Source organism: Danio rerio, chromosome 10, assembly GCF_052040795.2.
Source record: "Danio rerio strain M-AB ecotype USA chromosome 10, GRCz13ab, whole genome shotgun sequence".
NCBI classification, from domain to species: Eukaryota; Metazoa; Chordata; class Actinopteri; order Cypriniformes; family Danionidae; genus Danio; species Danio rerio.
This window is the reverse complement of record NC_141030.1, coordinates 39975521-39999606: the sequence shown is the minus strand read 5'-3', so window position 1 is coordinate 39999606 and position 24086 is coordinate 39975521. Positions and strand designations below refer to the sequence as shown.

The window sequence follows — 24086 nt, the reverse complement described above, 5'->3', positions numbered from 1 at the left end:
AAGGAAAAGACCTGTAATATCTGGTCTAGCCAACTGCATATCATGTCTCCCTGTGTCAAAATTAAAGTTTTCTCTATGGGCAACTGATCACAGCATAATATTTGAATATCGATAAATGACAAAATACAATATGTATTTAGGTAATGTCCATTTAAAAATGTTCATATTTTATTGTGGTCTTTTTTTAATTTTATTTTACTGTTTTATTTTTTTTTATTTTTATTTTTTTTTAAATAAATTTGTTTGCCTTGTATGCCTGTTAGGGCTTTGGGACTGATAATAGCGCATTATAAATAAAATGTATTATTATTATTATTATTAAAAATGTAAAGGCTTCATAAAAGTTACTTCATCTGTGTCTTCAGCCACATTTACAGGTTGATCGTGCTCATCCGTTTTATTTGAAAAGTCTAGTAAGAAAAAGAAAGCATGTTTGCATTAGATTAAAAAGATTTGCGTTGCCATGTTAATAAAAAACTTTGTGACAGTGTGAAATGTCCAATGGGTTTTCTAAAATATTAACAAATATTGAAAAATATAGGGGGCAACACAATGGCTGAATGGTTAGTACTGTCGCCTCACAGCAAGAAAGTCGCTGGTTCGTGTCCCGGCTAGGTATGTTGTCATTTCTGTGTGGAGTTTCCATGTTCTCCCCATGTTGGCGTGGGTTTTCTCCACAGTCCAAAGACATGCACTATAGGTGAATTGAATAAACTAAATTGGCCGTAGTGTTTGTGCGTGAATGAGTGTGTATGGATGTGGGTTGAAGATGAAAGGGCATCTGCTGTGTAAAACATATGCTGGAATTGTTGGCGGTTCATTTCGCTGTGGGGACCCCTGACTAATAAAGGGACTAAGCCAAAGAAAAATGACTGAGTGAATGAATTAAAAATTATAATTTAAACCATAAAAACCCTGATACATAATTTTTTTTAACCCTATCTCTACCTCTACAGACTGCGTGTTAAATTAATAACTATGCTCTGATCTTTAATGATCTGTCATATGCATGAAGGTTAAAAGTCACAGAGATCTCAAAGACTGGCATTATCCACATTAATTGGTGTCACTTTTTACATCACCCTGCTATAATCATTCTCTCTGGTCTGCTTTCCCATCTGTCTGTGTTCTTCAGTGTCTGTCTAGTATCTCCAGAGAGCAAATTAAGAGCATGTAGCAAATATGTTGACACTCTTCAGATGAACAACAGTGACAGTGTTTTCTGCGTTTAATGACATCAAACCTCATGATATCAAATCTCAAGTGGTTCTTGGTAAGGGCCATCTCTATCAAAACATCAATGTTTGTTTAGGCTGAAAGAAATATCTAGATGGGTTAAATTAGTAGGCTAATAGGCTATTTTTCCTAACACTAATAAGATATTTAGAAAGTCACTCAAATACTGTATGTAAACTTTCTATGTTTTATTTGCCAGCTGGTGGGCGGTGACACATGAAAATGATTCTAATAATTTTGCAGCTAGTACCTTTGATGCACTAAAATATAGATGAACAATATCAAGGTTTTTCTGTAAAGGTCTCTAAAAATCAGAAAATAACAAACTTTAAACCCATAAAAAACTTTAATCAGAAAAAAAAAACCTGAAAATCCATTGGAGGCATTGCAGGCTCAAATGCACAACGGTGTCAAGAGTTTAATACACTGATGATCTGAATTAATAACAGATCACGATATTAATGTCTCTATTGGGAATTGACAGAAGCAAACTATTAATTTTTTGTTTATTAATCCTCTAAATGTCTTCACTGTTCTATTGCATACCTAATATTTTTTTATTTCATTGATCATTCTTTTATTTTCCATTGTTGTGTCTTAAGACTGATAATCACTATTTTTGTAACAAAGTACTGAATTAAATCTATTAAGATTAATATATAATAATATATTAATCTTAATAATATACTTAAATATTGGATCACAGCTTTCCTTATCTCTAAATAAGCTTTGTTTTATCTCCTTTGACTAACACCTCAAGATCCACTCTTGGCTATTTCTTTGAATGTTGCATAGAGGCCTTAAACACAGCTGACTGGCTTTTTAGTCTAATGTGCAGCATATTGTCCTAACTATAACTAACTAACTGCAATAAAAGACATCCTGTTCATGTTAAAAGGATTTTTTGTCCGTCCACAACATTGACGTGAAAAATGTGCAGTGTTTTTATGTTAAATTGCGGCTAAAACAACAGCATAAACTACTATGTATTGATCACCTCAGGTGCTGATTATGTGCTTTATTCAGTGTAAATGTTACTTTTCATGTGGGATTTATTGCTATACTGAAAGCGGAAGCAAATAGTTCACCTCAGATCTTGAAAATAAAATAACTAGCAAAAAGTTTGAAAATGAATGTTAGAACTGTCTGGTGCAGACATACAAACTGCTTGTCGCTGGAATCTTGTTGTTTTGTGTGTTGTTAGGACACAGTGTAAAACTACATTTAATAGTTTGCAAACACCTGCACACTAGAAATGTTTTTCCTTGTCCACGGTTTGCTCCAGAAGTTATCAGTGACAAAGGGGTCTTTGTACACTCTAAAAAAGGATGGCTATTCAAAGGTTCTTTGCAAATTGTCAAAAAAACACATTCTTTTATCTGAGAAATATTGCTAAGTAATGAAGTATGCTATCTCAGATGCAGAAAAGCTAGTTCATGCTTTTATGACAACTAGGCTGGATTACTGTGATGCTCTGTTCACTGGTTTGCCCATCATCCTCTTTTAAAAAACTTCAGTTGGTGCAAAATGCAGCTGCCAGAGTTCTTACCAGGTCTAGAAAATATGATCATATCACACCAATTTTATTGCCTGTTAAGTTCCATATTAATTACAAAATATTGCTTCTTACCTACAAAGCTTTAAATGATCCAGCTCCTGTTTATCTAACCAACCTTTTGTCTCGCTACAATCCAACCCGCTCTAACATCTCAAAATTAATAGCTTCCGCAAATAGCAGAGTCTACTAAAAGAGGTCAAGCCTTCTCATTTATGGCTCCTAAACTCTGGAATAGCCTTCCTGATAATGTTCGAGGCTCATTGTGGGTGGATTTAAGGTTCTTTTCTCTCACCTTTTTGCTTGTCAAATATATAACTGACAAAGCACCTGCTACTCATTACGTGTTTCTGGAGCTCAAGAGATCAACTTCAAGAGATCCTTTACACCAGTGGTCACCAAACTTGCTCCTGGAAGGTGATGTCCTGAAGAGTTTGGCTCCAACCCTAAGCATACACACCTGAACAAGCTTATCAAGGTGTACTCTGTATACTAGAAACTTCCTGTTAGGTGTTGAGGCAAGTTGGGCCTGCAGGGACACCAGCCATCCAGGACTGAGGTTGGTGACCCCTGATCTACACAGACTGTAAACACTTTTTTAACAGGTAAATTCATTTTTACTATACATTTTATCCTTCAAAATGTATGTATATATATATATATATATATATATATATATATATATATATATATATATATATATATATATATATATATATATATATATATTTTTTTTTTTACCAATCATGTTTTTATGTGACTGTTCAGTTGCCTTTTCTTCATTGAAGTACCACAGATTCCCCCTTTAATTTTTACTGAGGGTTACTTATAAAATGTAACAAAAATGTAAGAGATACCCAAATGAAATAACTTTTTAATACAGCAAAGGCATCACATAATGTTTTTTTTTTGCTACTTTTAGCTTGTAAACATAATTGTTCGTACCTAAACAAATGGTTGCAACACACTGTAACAAAAATCATTTGTATTTTCAGATGATGCGAGATATTATCTGCAGTGAAAAAAATAACTTCAGTTGATTGAATCATGACAATGATTGTACATCAAAGAGGATACATTCTTTAATATATATTTGCGGTACCTAGTACTCAGTATGATTATAACTGTCATGTTTGAATAGATTACCATTATTGACAAAAAGAGGAGCAGTTTTAATTTTATTTACATTTATTATTTATTTTTTGTTGTTGTTTGTTTTTAGTTTATATATATATATATATATATATATATATATATATATATATATATATATATATATATATATATATATATATATCTTCATATTTTGTATAATTTGTAAACGCAACAAGGTTATTATTGTTGTAAAATGCAGTATTTCAATGTGTACAAACTGAAAACGAAAAATAAAAATATTATGGAAAAAAAAGTTCTACAGTTCATGTGCTAGTTTTTTTAAATTTTAAAGATGTGCTGGCATTTTCAGTATGCCATCGCATTTATAATTGTCAAACAAATGTCAAACAAAATGGTTTTCAAACTTACTTCATAAACCTGAATAAAGCACATAATTATTACCAGAGGTTATTAGTTATTTTATTAGTTCATGCTATTGTTTCAGCTGCAGTGTCACTAATATATATAAAAAAATTCAGAAATAGAAACTTGACATTAAACACAGCTTAACATGAATTTTTCATTTAAAGAAACATATATATATATATATATATATATATATATATATTTTTTAGCAGCAACTTTGACTTGAGTTGTGTTAATTTTGATAGTACCAAGCTGATGTTATGTACAGTAAAGTAAAAAGCAATGTAAATATGCTGTTGTAATTATAAAATCAACTACTTAGAATGATCAATAACTAATAATAAAGTATGATCTCTAGATTGACCTTTTGTTGTCCATTACACAACAACATATAAACATCTCTGCATTTGTTTTATTTTTAACATGAGCATCACAAAAAAAAGAAAAAAAAAGAAACAGCAAATCATCAACCATCCATCCAGAATGACAATAATAATTATGCTAAAACCTTTAAATTATTTGGTGCAACTTTTCTGTGTAAAAATACATCTGCTAACCGTTTCCTGATCTCTTTAGTCCTGGTGCAATAAACAGTGGGGTTGATTAATGGAGGAATAAGCGATGAAATAATCAGTATTGCATTTCTCTCTGTCAAAGTCAACACAACTCCTATTCGAGTGAGTAATGCAGAAACTATTTTCGGTGCATAGTAACTGAGCAGGACAACAAGGTGACTCAAGCAAGTGTTGATCATTTGCTTTCTGCTTGAATTATTGGAGAGTTTAGTCACACTATATGCCAGAACAGCATACGTGCACATAACAAAAGGAAACAGTCCACAGAACCACCACAGATTAATCATTGCAGGCAGGAAAAAGTATGGCTCAGGATTAACACAAGCAGCTCTGATCATGGAAGGATAATCACAGAACACATACTTGATGACAGGCTGACAGTATGGGGCATTGTCTACTGCTGATGTCAAGACACCCATTAAAGCGATTGCAATCACCCAAGTCAGTACAATGAAAAGAAATGTCCTTGAATTAGTGACAATGCTGTGGTATCTTAATGGAAGCCTGATGGCGATAAGTCTGTCTATTGCCATTAATGTCAGAGCCATACACTCTGTGAAATCACCAATATGATAGAAGAACATCCTGGAGATACAAGAGTAGTATGAAACAGTTTTAACATCAGCCAGCAGCACTGAGATCATGGTTGTGCTGCAGGTCGATGAATACATTACATCAACAACAGCTAGATTACAGATTAATATGTACATTGGTTTGTGTAAATGTCTGTTAGTCGAGATGACACACAGATTGATGCCATTCCCAAGCAGTACGAGTATGTAGGTTATCAAGATGAGAGATCCAAGCAGCTTTTGGTTCTGCAGGTGATCAAATCCAGTGATTATAAAGCTGTCAACATTATTAACAGTATAATTTCCCATATTTTGTCAAATTTTAAACAAATAGACACAAACTCATCCACTACAAGTCAAAATAACCTAAACAAAATCCCTGATGTACTCATATATGCACAGAAAAAAAGCTCCTGTGAAAGAAAATGGCAAAAACATGTATATAGCATCTGTAACAGCCAGGTGATGAAAACTTCTGAGGTTGAAGTACAGTTTCAAAAGAAACACAAAAAGAGATTTAATCATTAAAAAAAAATACAAATAAGATATACAAGATTTTCTTTTTTTCTTATGGCATTCCTCCTTAGATCCTGAAAAAATGTTTAGACTTTAAAAATGTTCAGTGAATTTTAAAATTGCATGCAAGATTTTTAGCTGCTCCTCTTTTATTTCAACAAATGCAACACTGATGTCCCCTCTTTTATATTTTCATTGCATGACAGACACGTTATGGTTACTTAGCAGCCTTAATTAAACTTGGGGGTTTGTTCAGAACACCACAGTTCATAACAGTTCAAGGCTGATATAATACTTAAACCATAGTACAATATAATGCACAAAGCTATAATTCTGTTTTAATATATTCAATATAAATGTATTTGCTAGTTTTTTTTCATACACTGATATCATATCTGCCATGGACAGATTCATAGTTTCTACATTTGACTACTCCAGATACAGTATGCCATCTATTTCTTATTATTGTAGTGATACTGCTAATCAGAGTAAAACATGAAAGCAAAATCAAGGTTATACAAGACCACACCATTACAAGTGCTTGGATTGTAAAACTTTTTAAAATGTAAATTCCTAAAGAAAAATGATAACTTGAGATTTCATTTGCATATGAAATATTTCAGGTTACCATTTGTGTTGTGTTAACTAATAGAATTTATTGTTTAATACTATTATTTGTGGAATCCATTACCATAGACATATATATATATATATATATATATATATATATATATATATATATATATATATATATGTCTATGGTAATGTTTATATATATATATATATATATATATATATATATATATATATATATATATATATATATATATATATATATATATATATATACATACATATATACACACACACACACATATATATATATATATATATATATATATATATATATATATATATACACACACACACACACACACACACACACACACACACACATATATACATATATATATATATATAAACATTTGACCATCTCATAAAGGCACATGACTTGCATCAAATGTGACCGTGACCCAGACTTGAAGTGACTGGTTTCCTAGGTGGAATCCTCCTCTCATCTGCCTTCAATGCACCATCTTTCAGGGGACATGGGTTACATCCCTAATCAAGACGTTCTTTTAGATTTTAGGTTCAGAATCTGATTGGCTAAAGGTCTATGAGGCCACTCCAATACATACAGGTATTTAAATGGTATTTAAGTCACTAATTAGGTTCTGGCCAAGGAACTCAGCATTTAGCCGGTGGTTCAGGATTGTGGTCATTAAGAGGTATTCCCATTTCTTCAGGCTAATAGGGTTACATGTAACTGAGACATTCCCTCTCAGTGGATCTCTACACATTAAGATGGAGACCAATGAGAAAGGGTACTTGTGGAAAGTGCCACAACCACTGAACTAGTTACAGTTAGAAATTGTGTTACCAGGTGAGTAGCACATACATACAAACAACTCCAAAGGCATAACCATGCAACATCCCTGTGGCAATAATGACCACATTTGGGAATTAACCATTACGCTAATGACCCCATACAAGTGAAACAAACAGATTGATCACAGAAGTAACAATGGAGGTGCAGCAATAGAGAATCATGCTTTCAAGTTAAAGTGAAGCGTGCCACATGTTATTCACGGCATCATTATTACAAAGGTTTTGACTGTGAGTAAGTGAACATGGGACAAGAAACCCAAACTTTGTGACCCTATCAGTGTTTAAACAATTCATAAGTCTTTGTTATTTAAACAATAAACCTCAAACCATTAAGACAACTTGCCATTGAAATTTCAGAAGTGACCTCATCTGAACGGGTGAACGAAAGTTACAATGCACAAATTAAATATGGTTTCTGACACTGAAGTTAGCTACACCGAAGTCACAGTTCGGTATGACCCTCGGTTTTGGAGTCAAGCTTCGGTAAGGGTACAGTACAACAGGAATAAAAACAAGAAAAGATAAAGCGTTGAGAGCAGCCGAGAGTTTCAGAAAGGTTGGGCATTTCTCGACGTTATGCAAATGTCAAGCAAAAAACACTGCTGGGAAAAAATTCCTGTGACAAGTAACCAAAGCAAGATGTTGACATATGTTTCCAAAGTGTTTCCTTCCCTTTGCCCTCCTCATTTCTAGGATCAGCGACATGGTGGCTCAGTGGCTGGCGCTGATGCCTCGCAGCGGGTGTGCCAATGGTTCAAGTTCTATTTGAGCCAGTCTGCACGGAGTTTGCATTTTCTCCCCGTGTTTTCCCCGTGTACCTCCAACAGTCTAAAAACATGTACATTAGTAAATTGTAATAACAGTCACAAGCATTTAATGCATACACACTGAACCAATTCTTATATTGCTGTGTCTGTTAGATCAGCAGATAACATTCGCAACACTGGAGTAGAGAGGGTTATTACCTGCTCTTCGCACACAAAGTAGGCCTACCTGAAACTTTAAATTAGAAAAGGCTCAATAATACATTGGACAGATCCTTAACGCACTGATTTCTTCCCTTTGTGTTGCTGTTTTAAAAGTGTCTGCAGACACCGGAGGGTTGCGCGCTGTGTCTCAGTGATGCATCATTTGTTTCATTAAGCGCACCAGCTGCGCAGAAGTGACGTGTGCCGCTCTGTAAAATTATTCTCATAAAGAGTTTCTGTTCTCGTCCTTTAGATTGAGTTTATTCTTTCGAGGTGAATATGTTAAGTGCTGCGAAAAGTCTGTAAAGCCAGGCTCATTGTGGTCAAAGTAGTTGATCTAATTAATACAAGTGAAACTGACGGGCGCAATATGGTAGGTCAATAACAGAAAATTATTAAGCCTAATATAGGCTACTCTGAAACTGTGAATATTTCACTGTCATTTTATTTATATTAATATTTTATTTAACAGACTAGTTTGTCAGTTTGTGCACTGAAGCATAAGCGGACCTTGTTTTGAACTTCACCTTCTGGTTTACTTTGTGGATAACTGACCGACAAAAATACATTAAAACAACCAACAAATTATACCAAACGAAATTTGTTTCACAAAGATAATTTCATTCATTAATTTTCTTTTCGGCTTATTCCCTTTATTAATCTGGGGTCGCCACAGCGAAATGAACCGCCAACTTATCCACCATATGTTTTACGCAGCTGATGCCCTTCCAGCTGCAACCCATCACTGGGAAACATCTATGCACACTCATTCACACACATACTGTACACTACAGACAATTTAGTCTACCCAATTCACCTATAGCGCATGTCTTTGGACTGTGGGGGAAACCGGAGCACCCGGAGGAAACCCACGCGAACGCAGGGAGAACATGCAAACTCCACACAGAAACGCCAACTGAGCCGAGGAGCGAACCAGCGACCTTCTTGCTTTGAGGCAACAGCACTATCTACTGCACCACTGCTTCAACCCAAAAAGATAATTTTCAGACAAAAAAATAGATGTTCAGACATGCTTTCAGTTTCTCCATCTCACTTGCGGAGAGTTTGGGTTTTAGCAGAGTTTAGTTTAGTCTGCTTTAAACCTGCAGGAAAATATCAGGCTTTGCTAAAAGGCAGGTTATTTTAGCAACGATTAGGGTCAATAGTGGTAGTCTATTACAGGTTTCAAAGAAAAATTGTAATATTAAAAAAAGGAAAGCTGGACTACAACAGATCATATCAATGCCAGAATGAATGCTCAAATAATGTAGCCTACAGTTTATAGCAAGCATTGTGTTTTTAGTTAGATTGTGTCGTCTGCCATAAGATGTAGGCCTATATGTGTGTTATTTTACTAAATAAGATATATTATTTATGCACCAGAACTATAGAAACTGTATTAGGCTAAAAAAAAAAAAAAAAAAACCACAGCATCGGGATCGGATCTGTATCAGTCAATATCGGATTTTAAAAAAAATGTTATCGGTGCATCTCTAGATTTGATGCTGTAGTAGAAATGTATCATAATAGTGACTGTACATCTTGACTGACTGTATTCAACAAGTGGGAGCATGAACCGAACCGTCAGCTCTATATAGTTTGTGACGAATACATGTTCCATTACACCTCTAAAGTCCAATAATTATGTCAATGTGTCTGACTTGATGATTATTCAATCAGTTATTCCTTAGATGTAAAAACTTGAAAAATTGTGCTGTCTGTAATGTTTTCAGTGCTTCAACTGTAAATTGTCTTAATGTGAAAACGTCTTATTGCTGCAGTGAGTTTTTTAATATGAATCAAACAAACAAACCAGCTCAGCTATTAATGAGTAATTGTGAGGACCCTTGTGTACTTTACCAAAAGTGGAAACACTTTGTGTGCAGCCTGTTTTATTAACACAGTAAAGCAATTGGAGATAATAACACACTAAAATTTGACAGTTTATTTAATCTGACAATTAAAGCAAACCTTAATTATTCATGTTTATGATGTGGCACAAACTAAACTTGACTGTAACCTTTAACCTTCTCCATTAATTATTAAGATAAAAAGACACAAACAAAATGAAGACAGAATTAAGACAGCACTAAAAAGATATTCAGTATTTGAAAATTATATTTGTTATCTGATTTAACCAAATGTAGGCCACATTGCACATCACAGCTGTTTAAACATGTTTAAAGAGACTTGTAGGTGTAGGTTTAGTGATATTTTAGGCTTTGAGGCATTTATTTCTTTCAATACTGGCATTCTCTTCCCCTAGTTTTTATTCATTTTGAAAACAGACATAAGCAAAAGCATTACAAACACATCAAAACAACTGATATTTCATAGTTAACCATGAAACTGAAAAAAATAAATCATGATATAACTTTAAAATGACCTGGTACTATTTTTTTATGCAAAAACACATCTGCTAATCGTTTCCTGATCTCTTTAGTCCTGGTGCAATAAACAACAGGGTTTATTAAAGCAGGAAGAAGAGATGAAATAATCAGTATTGCATTTCGATCAGTTAAAGTCAACACAACTCCTATTCGAGTGAGCACATTAGAGACCAGCTTTGGTGCATAAAAACAGAGCAATACAATTAAATGACTCAAGCAAGTGTTGATCATTTGCTTTCTGCTTGAGTTGGAGAGTTTAGTCACACTATATGCCAGAACAGCATACGTGCACATAACAAAGGGGAAAAGTCCACAGAACCACCACAGATTAATCATTGAAGGCAAGAAAAAGTATGGCTCAGGATTAACACAAGCAGCTCTGATCATGGAAGCATACTCACAGAACACATACCTGATGACAGGCTGACAGTATGGGGCATTGTCTACTGCTGATGTCATAACCCCAATCAAAGCAATCGCAATGATCCAAGTCAGTAGAATAAAAAAAAATGTTTGTGAATTTGTGACAATGCTGTGGTATCTTAATGGAAGCCTGATGGCGATAAGTCTGTCTATTGCCATTAATGTCAGAGCCATGCATATTGTTAAGTCACCAAGACTATAAAAGAACATCCTAGAGATACAAGAGTAGTATGAAACAGTTTTAACATCAGCCAGCAGCACTGAGATCATGGTCGTGCTGCAGGTCGAGGTGTAAATTATATCAACAACAGCTAAATTACACATTAATATGTACATTGGTTTGTGTAAATGTCTATCAGACAAGATTATAAACAGATTGATGCCGTTCCCAAGCAGTATGAGTATGTAGGTTATCAAGATGAGGGATCCGAGGAGCGTTTGGTTCTGCAGGTGATCAAATCCAGTGATTATAAAGCTGTCAACATTTCTCACAGAGTAATTTTCAGCCGCCATGTTCAGTGTATTGCTTAACAGATATTAAAAGAGACTACATACGAATGTCATGTCAAAATCAGTGAAGGTCCTGATGTACTTGTATATGCAGAGAAAAAAAGCTCCTGTGAAGGAAAAAGGCAGGTAGATGTAGGCAGTCTCTGTGACATACAGGTGATAAAAGCTGTGAAAGTTAAAGTATAGTTTCAGAAGAAACACAAAAAGTGTTTCACTCATTTCAAAAAACAAATATAAATAAATAAAGTCTAAAACATTTTCTAATGTTATCCCTTATAGGAGATCCATGCAATTATTTACATTTCTAATATGCTCACAGTAAAATAACAAGTGATAATGAGATGTTACTCTCCTACAGTAAACAAATGTATTATTGAGGTCCTGCCTTTTATATCCAATATGTGACAACTCATAACTTACGGTTACCTAGCAGCTGCCAAACTAGGGAGTTTGTTAACACCACCATACGATGTCTCCAAAATAAATTGGACATTTAGCAAATATAAATAATATTTACATATATGTACACATTAATACAAACATATCTATAATAATTCACTAAAAATAATCTTATTAATCGTTTTCTGTTGACACATGACAACATAATGGAATAAGAAATTAGTTCACGCTTCTTTTCTTTGATCCACTGCCATTGAGCATTTGCAATCTTGATTTAATTTTTATGACAGCTCTAAGCTGATAAACTGCTTTGTTCTGTCATAGTTCTATTTTGATGTCAAAAGGATAATTCACATTGAAGGTAAGGAGTCTGAATCTATGAAATTAGAACGTCTACCTTTTTGGATGGAGGTCCATCTCGAGGATGACCATAACACATATTACCAAAAAATTAGGGACTTCTACAAATAATTTAATTCTGGTGTTCCAATCACTTCCATGTCCACAGGTGTATAAAATCTAGCACCCAGGCATGCAAATGTTTCCACAAACACTTGGGGTCACTCTCAGGAGCTCAGTGAATTCAAGTATGGTGCATCTGTTTTCTCACTAGTTAGTGGTCATAAATCAAACTGGTAGCAATTAATCCTTCACTGTCAGGACTCTGCTACTTCGGTTTTGTGGCAGAGTTCGGGCACTGGCTATGTCTTGTCAGTTTGTGTCTCTTGTTGTTGTGAACGTGCATTTTTAAAAAAATAAAATAAAATCCTTGGTTATTTCCATTAAGGTCCTCGCCTCATCCTTCCCAACTACAAACCCTGACATTTATGGCAGTTTTATTGACAGCTTATCTAGTCAATATTAACATGAAAAATTATAAAAATGTGCTCATATGGGACTTGCAATGCAGGCAGCAGGTATGCAAAAAGGCTTGGCAATATTCAATTTTATGATTTGCTCAAATAAAAAGTGTATGAAATGGACATGTTGCATATGAATATAGAGGTGCAAAGAAATAAGCTTTTTTGACATCATCTCTGCAAGGTTCTCTTCTGAACTAGTATGGACTACGCCATCTCCAGAAAAGATTTAACAACAATTATATGACCACTAAAACAAAATCAGCAACTGGATGCAGGTTGTGTCACAACCACAGGGAAGATCTACACTCATGCATCCTATAGGATGTAGGGTAAATGCAGATGACCCATAGAAGTGCAAGTTCCAGCACTTAGGGACAGCAAAAAGTTAATAAACTAAGTGTACTGTTGTGTATACAGTGGTGTGAAAAAGTAATTGCCCCTTACTGATTTCTTATTTTTTTGCATGTTTATCAATATTTTATATTTCAGATCATCAAACAAATGTAAATATTGGTCAAAGATAACACAAGAAAATAAATCATGCAGTTTTGAGATGAAAGTTTTTTATTAGAGGAAAACTAAATCCAAAATTACAAAAGTGTTTGCCCTCTTGTTAAAACAACTTAACTGTGGTTTATCTCACCAGAGATCATTTCTTTCACACCCAGGCCTAATTACTGCCACACCTGTTCACAATAAAAAAAAAATCGCTTGATTAGGACCTGCCTGACAATGTGAAGTAGACCAAAAGATCCTCAAAACTAGACAATGCAGAGATCTAAAGAAATTAAAAAACTGATTAGAAAGAAAATAATTGAGATCAACCATTCTGGAAAAGGGTATATAGCCTTTTCTAAAGATTTGGGACTGCACTGAACAATAACGAGAGCCATTATTGACAAGTGGAAAAATGGAAGAGTGAAGAACCTATCCAGAAATGGACGATGACCAGAATTACCTCAAGAGCACAGCAACAGCTCAACCAAGAGTTCACAAAAACCCCACAACATCCACAGAACTGGAGCCTCACTTTCCTCAGCTACGGGAGTGTTCATGCCTCCCCATGAAGCTGCATTCACACTACGTGCAACTTGCAGAGGCAAAGCAACAAGCAATCATTAATTTCAACTGGGAGCCAGCTACTTCCGGTGACCTCCAGCTACTATAGTAACAGCGACAATGTTTAGAATCTTTCAACTTCATGCATATGAAGAGCAAATTTCTTGAGTGACTGCCAATACGAGCATCAGTATCCTCACTTAGCTCTTGCAAAGGCTGGTTGTTCTAGAACTACACAGACCCACGTTTGCAGCAGATAAATAGCCATAATGACTAAGAGCAAACGTTTTACTTGATAATCTTAGTAATTTAGGATTTTATGTACTGATTTCATTTTTATTTAGTGCTTTCTCTAACTAATGCTTACTTTAAGCAGCAGGCAAACTCATTCATTTTCACCATAAATGTTACCTAATCAAACTAAAGGTGGGAATGCTCACTAGCGACTTCCATAGCCAACCAGAGTGACAGGAAGCAACAAAGTCGCTGCTAGTGTGAAGAAAAACAAAAATGAAGTATGTGGAGTGGCCTAGTCAAAGTCCTGATTTGAATCTAATTGAGATGCTGTGGAATTACCTTAAAAAGGCAGGTCATGCATGAAAACCATCCTATATGGCTGAATTACAACAATTCTGCAAAGATGAGTGAACCAAAATTCCTCCACAGTGATGCAACCTGACTCATTGCAAATTATCGAAAATGCTTGAATGCAATTGTCGCTACTAAGGGTGGCCCAACCAGTTATTAGGTTTAGGCGTTTATTTATTAATTTTATTATTAATTATATTTAGGTTTTAACACTTTTTCCCTACATGAGGCTTTGCAGTTTTGAATTTTGTTTCCCCTTAATGATAAAAACCTTGTGTTATCTTTGACTAAAGTGTAAAAAATTTCTAAAAACATTATAATGTAATTTGGGTTATGAAAAAAAAATTATAAACAGCTGGTTCAGTACAAAACACTGGTATGCTGACTTTTTTTTGTATGTTATTCAATAAAGACTGAGCTGTTTGATTAAAGATGATTTAAACTTAGGATATTAATGTGAAATAAAATAGATATAATGCAACTCGCAAGACCAGCTAAAAACCTAAAAAGGCCAATAAGATCTCAGATCAGACTATTCTAACACGGTAAAGCAATCGCAGATGATAAATTACTAACTTTATTTTTATTAATCTATGCTTTGACAAATAAAGTAATCCTCAGATATAATAAGTGGCAGTATCCATTATCCATGTACATGATATATAAAATTATAGTTTGGCTGTAACCTTTAACCTTTACAATAAAGGATAAAGATGAAAAGTCAAACAAAACTAAGATCAAAAGCACTATAGTGTGTATTCAGGATTTGGATACTTGCATTATGTTATCTGAAATAATTCTATATTTTTCATGACAGTCTTATACACATAAAAAAGTAAATACATAGACATACAAGTAATAATTGAAATTTAGTTAATGATTCTTTTAAAATATTTGTGTAATGGGATCTCAAGGGAACACTATCGGCTCAGCTAGATTCATTAAGAGGACCCTTGTGTATAATAATCAAGTGGAAACATGAATACAGCTTTATTTATTAACACAGTAAACACAGTAATTGCAGATAAAGTACTTCAACATTTTTTCTTCTGTTCTTTGACAAGAAGACTAAAGGTCTGACCCCTCTCCAAGTAAACTAAGAACTCCATCCAAGTACCTTTCAAAATAGCATAAATTGCCAAAACACAACCTGTCAAATCACTGAACCATAAGCAAGGGCCAATGCATTATTAATGCTTGGCAATTTTTGTGGAAATAGCTTATTCTTAAATTACTTATTAGTAATTCAATTAAGTAACATTTTACATTTTTAACAGAAAAATATTTGATAATTATGTGCTGTTTTGCTAGAAGAGATGCTCTAAGAATTATACACTAGAGATTTGATGTCAAGGGTTTCATGTAAACACTGTCATTCTTGTTTGTCTGAACAGTGTCAACATATTTGCTACATGCTCTTAATTTGCTCTCTGGAGAAACCAGACAGACCCTGAAGAATACAGACTGATGTGTAACCAAACAGGTGACGTAAGAATTGGCAGTATCCTTTATTCATGTTCATGATGGCACACAAAATAACATTGACTATAACCTTTAACCTTCACCATTAATTGTAATGTTAAAAATATCTAAACAAAATTACAATCGACAGCCTTAAAAAGCATATTGGGTATTTGGATATACAAGTATAATGTTATTTGAGTTTACCACATGTGGGCCACATTGTACATCACAGCTGTTTAAACATGTTTTCAGAGATTTAGGTGTAGGTTTAGTGATATTTTAAGCTTTGAGGCATTTATTTATTTCAATACTGGAATTCACTTCCCCTAGTCTTTCTTCATTTCATCAGTACATCTGTTTTAGCCTAGATTCTGACTTAAGCAAATGCATAAACGCATCTAAACAACAGACATCATCAATGTTAAACATGCAAATGAATAGAATGTATTACGATATAACCTTAAATTGACCTGGTACTACTTTTTTGTGCAAAAACACATCTGCTAATCGTTTCCTGATCTCTTTAGTCCTGGTGCAATAAACAACAGGGTTTATTAAAGCAGGAAGAAGAGATGAAATAATCAGTATTGCATTTCTCTCTGTTAAAGTCAACACAACTCCTATTCGAGTGAGCAAGTAAGAGACCAGTTTTGGTGCATAAAAACTGAACAGTACAATTAAATGACTCAAGCAAGTGTTGATCATTTGCTTTCTGCTTGAGTTGGACAGTTTAGTCACACTATATGCCAGAACGGCATACGTGCAGATAACAAAGGGCAACAGTCCACAGAAAAACCACAGATTAATCATTGCAGGCAGGAAAAAGTATGGCTCAGGATTAACACAAGCAGCTCTGATCATTGAAGGATAATCACAGAACACATATTTGATGATTGGCTGACAGTATGGGGCATTGTCTATTATTGATGTCAAAACACCCATTATAGCAATCGCAATGATCCAAGTCAGTACAATAAAAAGTAATGTTTGTGAATTTGTGACAATGCTGTGGTATCTTAATGGAAGCTTGATGGCGATAAGTCTGTCTATTGCCATTAATGTCAGAGCCAAGCATATTGTATAATCACCAAGATGATAGAAGAACATCCTAGAGATACAAGAGTAGTATGAAACAGTTTTATCCTCAGCCAGCAGCACTGATATCATGGTTGTGCTGCAGGTCGAGGTGTAAATTATATCAACAACAGCTAAATTACACATTAATATGTACATTGGTTTGTATAAATGTTTGTCAGCCAAGATGATACACAGATTGATGCCATTCCCAAGCAGTATGAGTATGTAGGTTATCAAGATGAGGGATCCAAGCAGCTTTTGGTTCTGCAGGTGATCAAATCCAGTGATTATAAAGCTGTCAATATTTTTCATGGTAGAATTTTCAGCCGCCATTTTTTACGGTATTGCTAAGCAGATATTAAAAGAGACTACATACAAATGTCAGGTCAAAATCAGTGAAAGTCCTGATGTACTTGTATATGCAGAGAAAAAAAGCTCCTGTGAAGGAAAAAGGCAGGTAGATGTAGGCAGTCTCTGTGACATACAGGTAATGAAAACTGTAAAAGTTAAAGTATAGTTTCAAAAGAAACACAAAGAGTGTTTCACTCATTTCAAAAAAATTGTATGAATAAAATATAAAACATTTTAAGTTATTCTTTTTAGGATTTCGTCCTTATATATCATATTTACATGTTATGTAAAGTTGATTAAAACGCTATCAACAAAATAAACCGTATAAATAAAGGCGTTGAACAGATGAGTTGTTCCGCTCCTAAAGTTAAGAAACGTATGACTGAGGACCTGCCTTTTATATAAAAAAAATATATGACAACTCATACCTTACGGTTACCTAGCAGCTGCCAAACATGGGAGTTTAGTCAGATCACTGTAATGTAATGTAAATACAACTAGGATACTTAGCAAATATGTGAGAATTACAACAAACATGTACCACATTACAACATGCAATCTCATCAGTAATTATTTGTAAATTATTTTTGTTAAATAGGTATCTATCACACATTTTTGTATTTCTGTCTTAATAGCAAATGTTATAAAGACGGCATCTAAACTACGGCTATGTATTGGCAAGATTATAAAAAGGCTGCAGGGAAGTCAAATGAAAGAGAGAAAAGAATAATGTAGAAAATTAATTCATTCATTCATTTTCTTTTCAGCTTTATCCCTTTATTAATCTGGGGTCGCCACAGCGGAATGAACCGCCAACTTATCCAGCATTTGTTTTACACAGCGGATGCCCTTCCAGCTGCAACCCATCACTGAGAAACATCCATACACACACATTTACACACATATACTATGGACAATTTAGTCTAACCAGTTCACCTGCACCACATCTCTTTGGACTTGTGGGGGAAACTGGAGCACCCAGAGGAAACCCACATCAACACGGGGAGAACATGCAAACTCCACACAGAAACGCCAACTGACCCAGCCGAGGCTCGAACCAGCAACCTTCTTGCCATGAGGTGAACGTGCTACCCATTGCGCCACCGTGCAGCCTAATGTAGAAAATGTCAATGGGTAATCAGTTCAACACTGCGGCTGGAATTGCTCAGTAGTTCAGTGTTGAACAGGCTAAAGGTGATGATACACATAGCAAGTTTTAGCGCCAAGTTGCTTTTTTAGGGCAACTATTTAGTCTAACAAAAATTAGAGTTACTGGCTTGCCCTATGGCCCAATAATATGGTTTAATGTCCTTGAATAGCTCTCACTAGCTGAATGCAAGAGTGCATGTATATTAACAGTAATGATTATAATGCTAGTATAAAGAATGCAATACAAGGAAGCACAAATCAAACAGAGAGACTTTAGACCTATACAAAAGTATACAAGAAAGCTAAATCACTTATTGCACCTTTACATTGGACAACTGTTGGTATTGTAAGAATTAAATAAAACTGTTTTGTGTTGAAACATGACAACTTAACAAAATAATAACAAGATCCTGTATGAGTTCACACTCCTTTTCCTTGCTCTACAGCTGTTTAGAAACTGCCACACTGTTTTAATTTTTCACACTCATGTTATCCTATATATACGTTTATATGACATGTTCCTATATCCATAACTACATGAGGACTTGGAAGGTGACAGGTGAGGTGAACTCATATAGCATAGGCTGGAGACCTAGATAAATTAATTAATCTTTACTGTCTCTTACAATGGTGGTTCATTCCGCTGTGGTGACCGCTGATTAATAAAAGTACTAAGCCGAAAAGAAAAGGAACGAATAAATTTCTCTTATAATTTAGTTTGTACATTATTAATTTCTCTTGTTCAAGATGCCACTATTTGCGTGTTTATAAATTGTTTTAAGAAATCAAAATGTAAAATCAAAATGTAATCCAAGGGTCACATCACTAGATTGTAGGTCATACAGTAGCTTTAATAGTTTTTTTTTTCAAGTTACACTTACCTCCTGGTTATATTCTTCGTGTGCATATTGTCTGAATGAATTACTATTTCCCTGGGTAGTGTAAATAAATAGGAGAGCCATAGCTTACATTGAAAGCTTGTCTGACAAAGAGAAGTGGGGGGTGTAAAGGGTCAATTGGGAACAATAGCGAGATAAAAATAAATAAATAAATAAAATCACAGAGCGGTGTCAGCACATGTTGAGCCACACTGTGTGTCAAAGTCACCAACTTTCTGCCAAGTTAAAAGCTACAGACCTTCAAACTTTGTGTGGCCTTCAGATTAGCTCCGTGCACAAAGAGCATAATTGTAAGGATTTCCATGGCCAAGCAGCTGAAACCAAGTCTTGCATCTTCAGATGCAATGCAATGCGTGTAAATCACGCTACCACCAGACTCTAAGGCCCCGTTTACACTAGTGCATTTTAGTTTTAAAACAGCGTTTTAGACCAAAAATGATCTGAGTCCACACTAGCGTTTCACCTAACATTTCTGAACATATTTCCGTTCACACTACGCCACCAAAAACGTATATCCCGTGACCATTCGCGCACTCTGGCCATGCGCATTCTAGTATAAACAGGAAGCATGTGTCTCGCTCGGCATTTGTTTATTGTTAGTCAACAAACGCTGGTTGAACAATGAACTCGATGGCAAAAAAAAGCAAGAGAGGTATTTTTGTGGACAGACGACAAGGTCAAGTTGTTACTAAACATAACAAATGAATAACTGCACAAAGGCGCCTAAAACAGACAATAGTGCAAACAACGCTCCCATTTCTGTGTCCATGTCATTGTTTACAGTGAATTCGGGTCTGCTGTCTTCTGGTAGCGTTAAAGCAATGTGTTAGTCATGTGATAGGGGCTTAACGAATAAGGGAAGGATACCCAATGACACAAAAGCCCCAATTAGGTAGCGAACGTCGGCAGCCCCGCCTTCGTTTTCAGATGTCTCCGTTTCCCCCCATCCACACTGAGACGAAGCAGCAACATTTCAAAATGAAAACGGCCTTTTGAGCATTTCCAAAATGTTCCATTTTCGGTGTTCGAAAACTCCGACGTAGTGTGGACGGATGGCGTAACCATAGCAAAACTTATGCGTTTTCAAACTAAAACGCATTAGTCTAAACGGGGCCTAAAGCAGTAGAGACGTTTCTTGTTTGTGGCATGACAAATCACACTTCCCCCGATAGATGAGTATAGATTTTGGTGCTTGCCAGGAGGACATGCCTGATTATATTGTGCCAAATGTAAAGTTTGGAGGAGGAAGATTATGGTGTGAATGGATTTTCAGGGATTGGGGTTCGCCCTGTAGTTCCAGTGAAAAAAACACTTAACGCTTCAGCATATAAAGACATTTTGGACAATTTTATGCTCCCAACTTTGTGTGAACCAATTGAGGATGTCCGTTTCAGAATGTCCTGTTCCTGTTCCGGGCTCCCAGCTAACTCTATCAAACCTCTTCAGATGCTTCAGAATGAAGCAGCTCAAGTGGTCGTTAACGAACCTAAAAGAGCACATGTCACTCCGCTACTCATTCGTTTGCACTGGCTGCTAGTTGCTGCTCGCATCAAATTCAAAGCACTGATTTTTGCTTACAAAGCGATTTCTGGCTGCGCCCCTTCTTATCTGCTTTCACTTCTGCAGATTTATAGGCCCTCCAGAAACTTACGTTCTGTGAATGAATGTCACCTCGTGGTTCCATCCCAAAGAGGGAAGAAAACGCTTTCCCCAATGCTCGCGCTAAATCTGCCCAGTTGGTGGAATGAACTCCCTAACTGTATCAGAACGGCAGAGTCACTCGCTGTCTTCAAAAAGCGACTAAAAACTCAACTATTTAGTCTCCACTTTCCTTACTAATACGCAACTACCTCTCTGAATACTCAACTAATTATAAAAAAAAATACTAATGCTTTCCTTCTTAGACTTTACACACTTGCCTATAGCACTTATTCATTGTTGCTCTTATAGTTGTGTAAATTGCTTCCTTGTCCTCATTTGTAAGTCGCTTTGGATAAAAGCATCTGCTAAATGACTAAATGTAAATGTTCCAACATGACTGCACGCTAGTGTAATGTAATAAATGTGTACTTATATAGCACATTTATCAGGTATGGCCATACATCCAAAGCGCTTCACAATGAGGGGGGTCTCTCCACACCACCACCAGTGTGCAGCATCCACTTGGATTATGCAATGGCAGCCAAAGGAAAACAGCTCCAATGCGCTCACCACACACCAGCTATTGGTGGAGTAAAGAGACAGTCATAGAGCCAATTCGATGGATGGGGATGATTGGGAGGCCATGATCCCAAGGGCCGATTTAGGGACTTTGGCCAGGACACCTGGGTTACACCCCTACTATTTACGAGAAGTGCCATGGAATTTTTAATCACCACAGAGAGTCAGGACCTCGGTTTAACGTCTCATCCGAAAGACGTTAGTGCACAAAGCAAGGTCCATAAAGACATGAATTACATATATGAGTTTGGTGTTGAGGAACTTGTCTAGCAGACACAAAGTCCTGAACTCAACCAAATAGAAGACTTTGGGAACAATTAGAATGATTAAGGGAATTCCTTTCTCTGTTAGGTGACATCAAGCCAAGGTAAAGTTGGGTTTTTGTAAAAGAAATTTTAATCTCAATGTGTCTTTCCTGGTAAAATAAAGGTTATAATAATAAATATAATCTTCAGTGTGATCCAAACAACAACAGAAAGTCCACTTCTGAAATGAAGTGAAAACAAAATAAAGACTTTGGAACGGCCTAGCTAAAGTCCTGATCTGAATACAACTGAAATGGTACAGAACAATTCTGCAAAGATAAGTAATAGTATTTATATAATAATTCTTTAAATTCATATAGCACTTTTCTAGACACACAAAGTGCTTAACACATTGGGAGGAATCTCCTCATCTACCAGTAGTGTGCAGCATCCACCTGAATGACGTGATGGCAACCATATTGCACCAGACTACACACCACACACCAACTGATTGGTGGAGAGGAGATATGAAGCCAATTATGATAAAGGGATGGTTAGGAGGCCATGATGGACAGAGCTCAGCACATTACATTTTAAGTTAAGAATTTTTTTCATTAAATTTTATTTTACTCATTTTTATTAAAATTTAATTTAGCATTTTATTCATAAAAAAATTATAATTGTTGGGACAGATAGTAAAAGAAATTGATTAAAACTTACCAAATTATATCAGAGGTGCAAACTTGAAAAAACACGAGTTGAAAAAGTTTTATAAACTATTAATATTTATGTATTAAGTGATAGTATCCATTAATTATATATGTTAATAATGGCACACACAAACTAAGTTCGACTTTAAGCTTCTAGTAACAGAGGTCATGTTTTGATCTTCAATTGGACCCGCGCAGCCACGTAAAGAGATTTCACAAGTCAGAATTTACCAAGCTTGATCTTTGCAATACAGCGAATTGCAAAACTTGTAGCACGTCGCATTTGCATGCGTATGAACGAAAGTCTATGGTGCGAAAAGTCAAGTGTGACCGTAATTTCTGTTGACTGCTGGTCCTATGTCAGAGGATTCTTTGCTTTTCTTGAGTGTTGGGTTCCTTACACTGAGTGCTGCTTTCTTGTCGGTCTGTTGGGTTCTGTTTTAAATCTGTGTTCTCTGCCCAGTTCTCTGGAAGAATCCTGACTTTGGCCTGCTCCAAACTGACCTTATGCCTCTTCTCTTGATCTGAGCTGCATGTGCGCTCGCAAGAGATAGAATGTTTGTTCCAATTTGCATTTGTGCTCTTAATCCAGGCCTTTATATAAATGTTAAACATTTCAGATTTATACTGGGTTCCCTGCTGTTTAGGCACAAATTAATTTATTATGTATTTTCAAAGTGGCCCGAAAGGAACATGAACTGTGAATTTTATTTACACACCTTTCCATTTTATTTTCTGTTTTAAGACTATTTAGGAAAAGTCACTGCATGTCATGCCCCTAAAGAAAGGAGAGAACATTGCTAATCAGGTGACAGTGCTAACCACTGAGCCAACGTGCAGCCCACTATAAATATTAAGTAAACAATTTTAGTGTGCATTAAATAAAACATTAAGATGTTTAATGTTTCTCACAGCTCAAGTGTGTTTGTGTGTGTGCGCGATAGAGACCTCCTGCCTTTTATATCTTTTTCTGTTGCAGGCATGTCATGGTCTCATAGTTTTAAGGACGATATATATATATATATATATATATATATATATATATATATATATATATATATATATATAAAAATATTCTTTTTTTGAAAACTACAACAATTCACACTTTTTCCCTTTAACCATATCCAATCTGCAAGTTCATTATTCCAAAAATAAACTTTAAAGATAAAAGATAAAGGTTATTATACACAAACATCTAACAAACATTAATGGTTTATTTTCATATATTAACTTATTTTTTTTAATAAGCTTTTAAAGAAACAATTTTTTACCTTCCCTTCCTTCCGAGGCTGTCTTAGATTGATTTTGTGTGACGGATATGTGATTTTATTTGACTCGGGATGTTTC

The 24086-nt window shown here is 35.3% G+C and overlaps 4 protein-coding genes across 22 annotated transcripts in view; all 4 read right to left on the bottom strand.

The window, feature by feature from the left end:
* The window catches only part of or30bv1 (odorant receptor, family 30, subfamily BV, member 1), a 202249-nt gene that overhangs the window by 40414 nt on the left and 137749 nt on the right, over positions 1-24086 (bottom strand). The window lies entirely within an intron of this gene.
* On the bottom strand, positions 4809-5768 carry or80a13 (odorant receptor, family 80, subfamily A, member 13). The gene has a single exon (NM_001256354.1). The coding sequence runs from the start codon at positions 5766-5768 to the stop codon at positions 4809-4811; it is 960 nt and encodes a 319-aa protein (NP_001243283.1).
* On the bottom strand, positions 10756-11718 carry or80a1 (odorant receptor, family 80, subfamily A, member 1). The gene has a single exon (NM_001256353.1). It carries the CDS (start codon positions 11716-11718, stop codon positions 10756-10758), a length of 963 nt encoding a protein of 320 aa, NP_001243282.1.
* Positions 16536-17498, bottom strand: or80a8 (odorant receptor, family 80, subfamily A, member 8). The gene has a single exon (NM_001256352.1). The coding sequence runs from the start codon at positions 17496-17498 to the stop codon at positions 16536-16538; it is 963 nt and encodes a 320-aa protein (NP_001243281.1).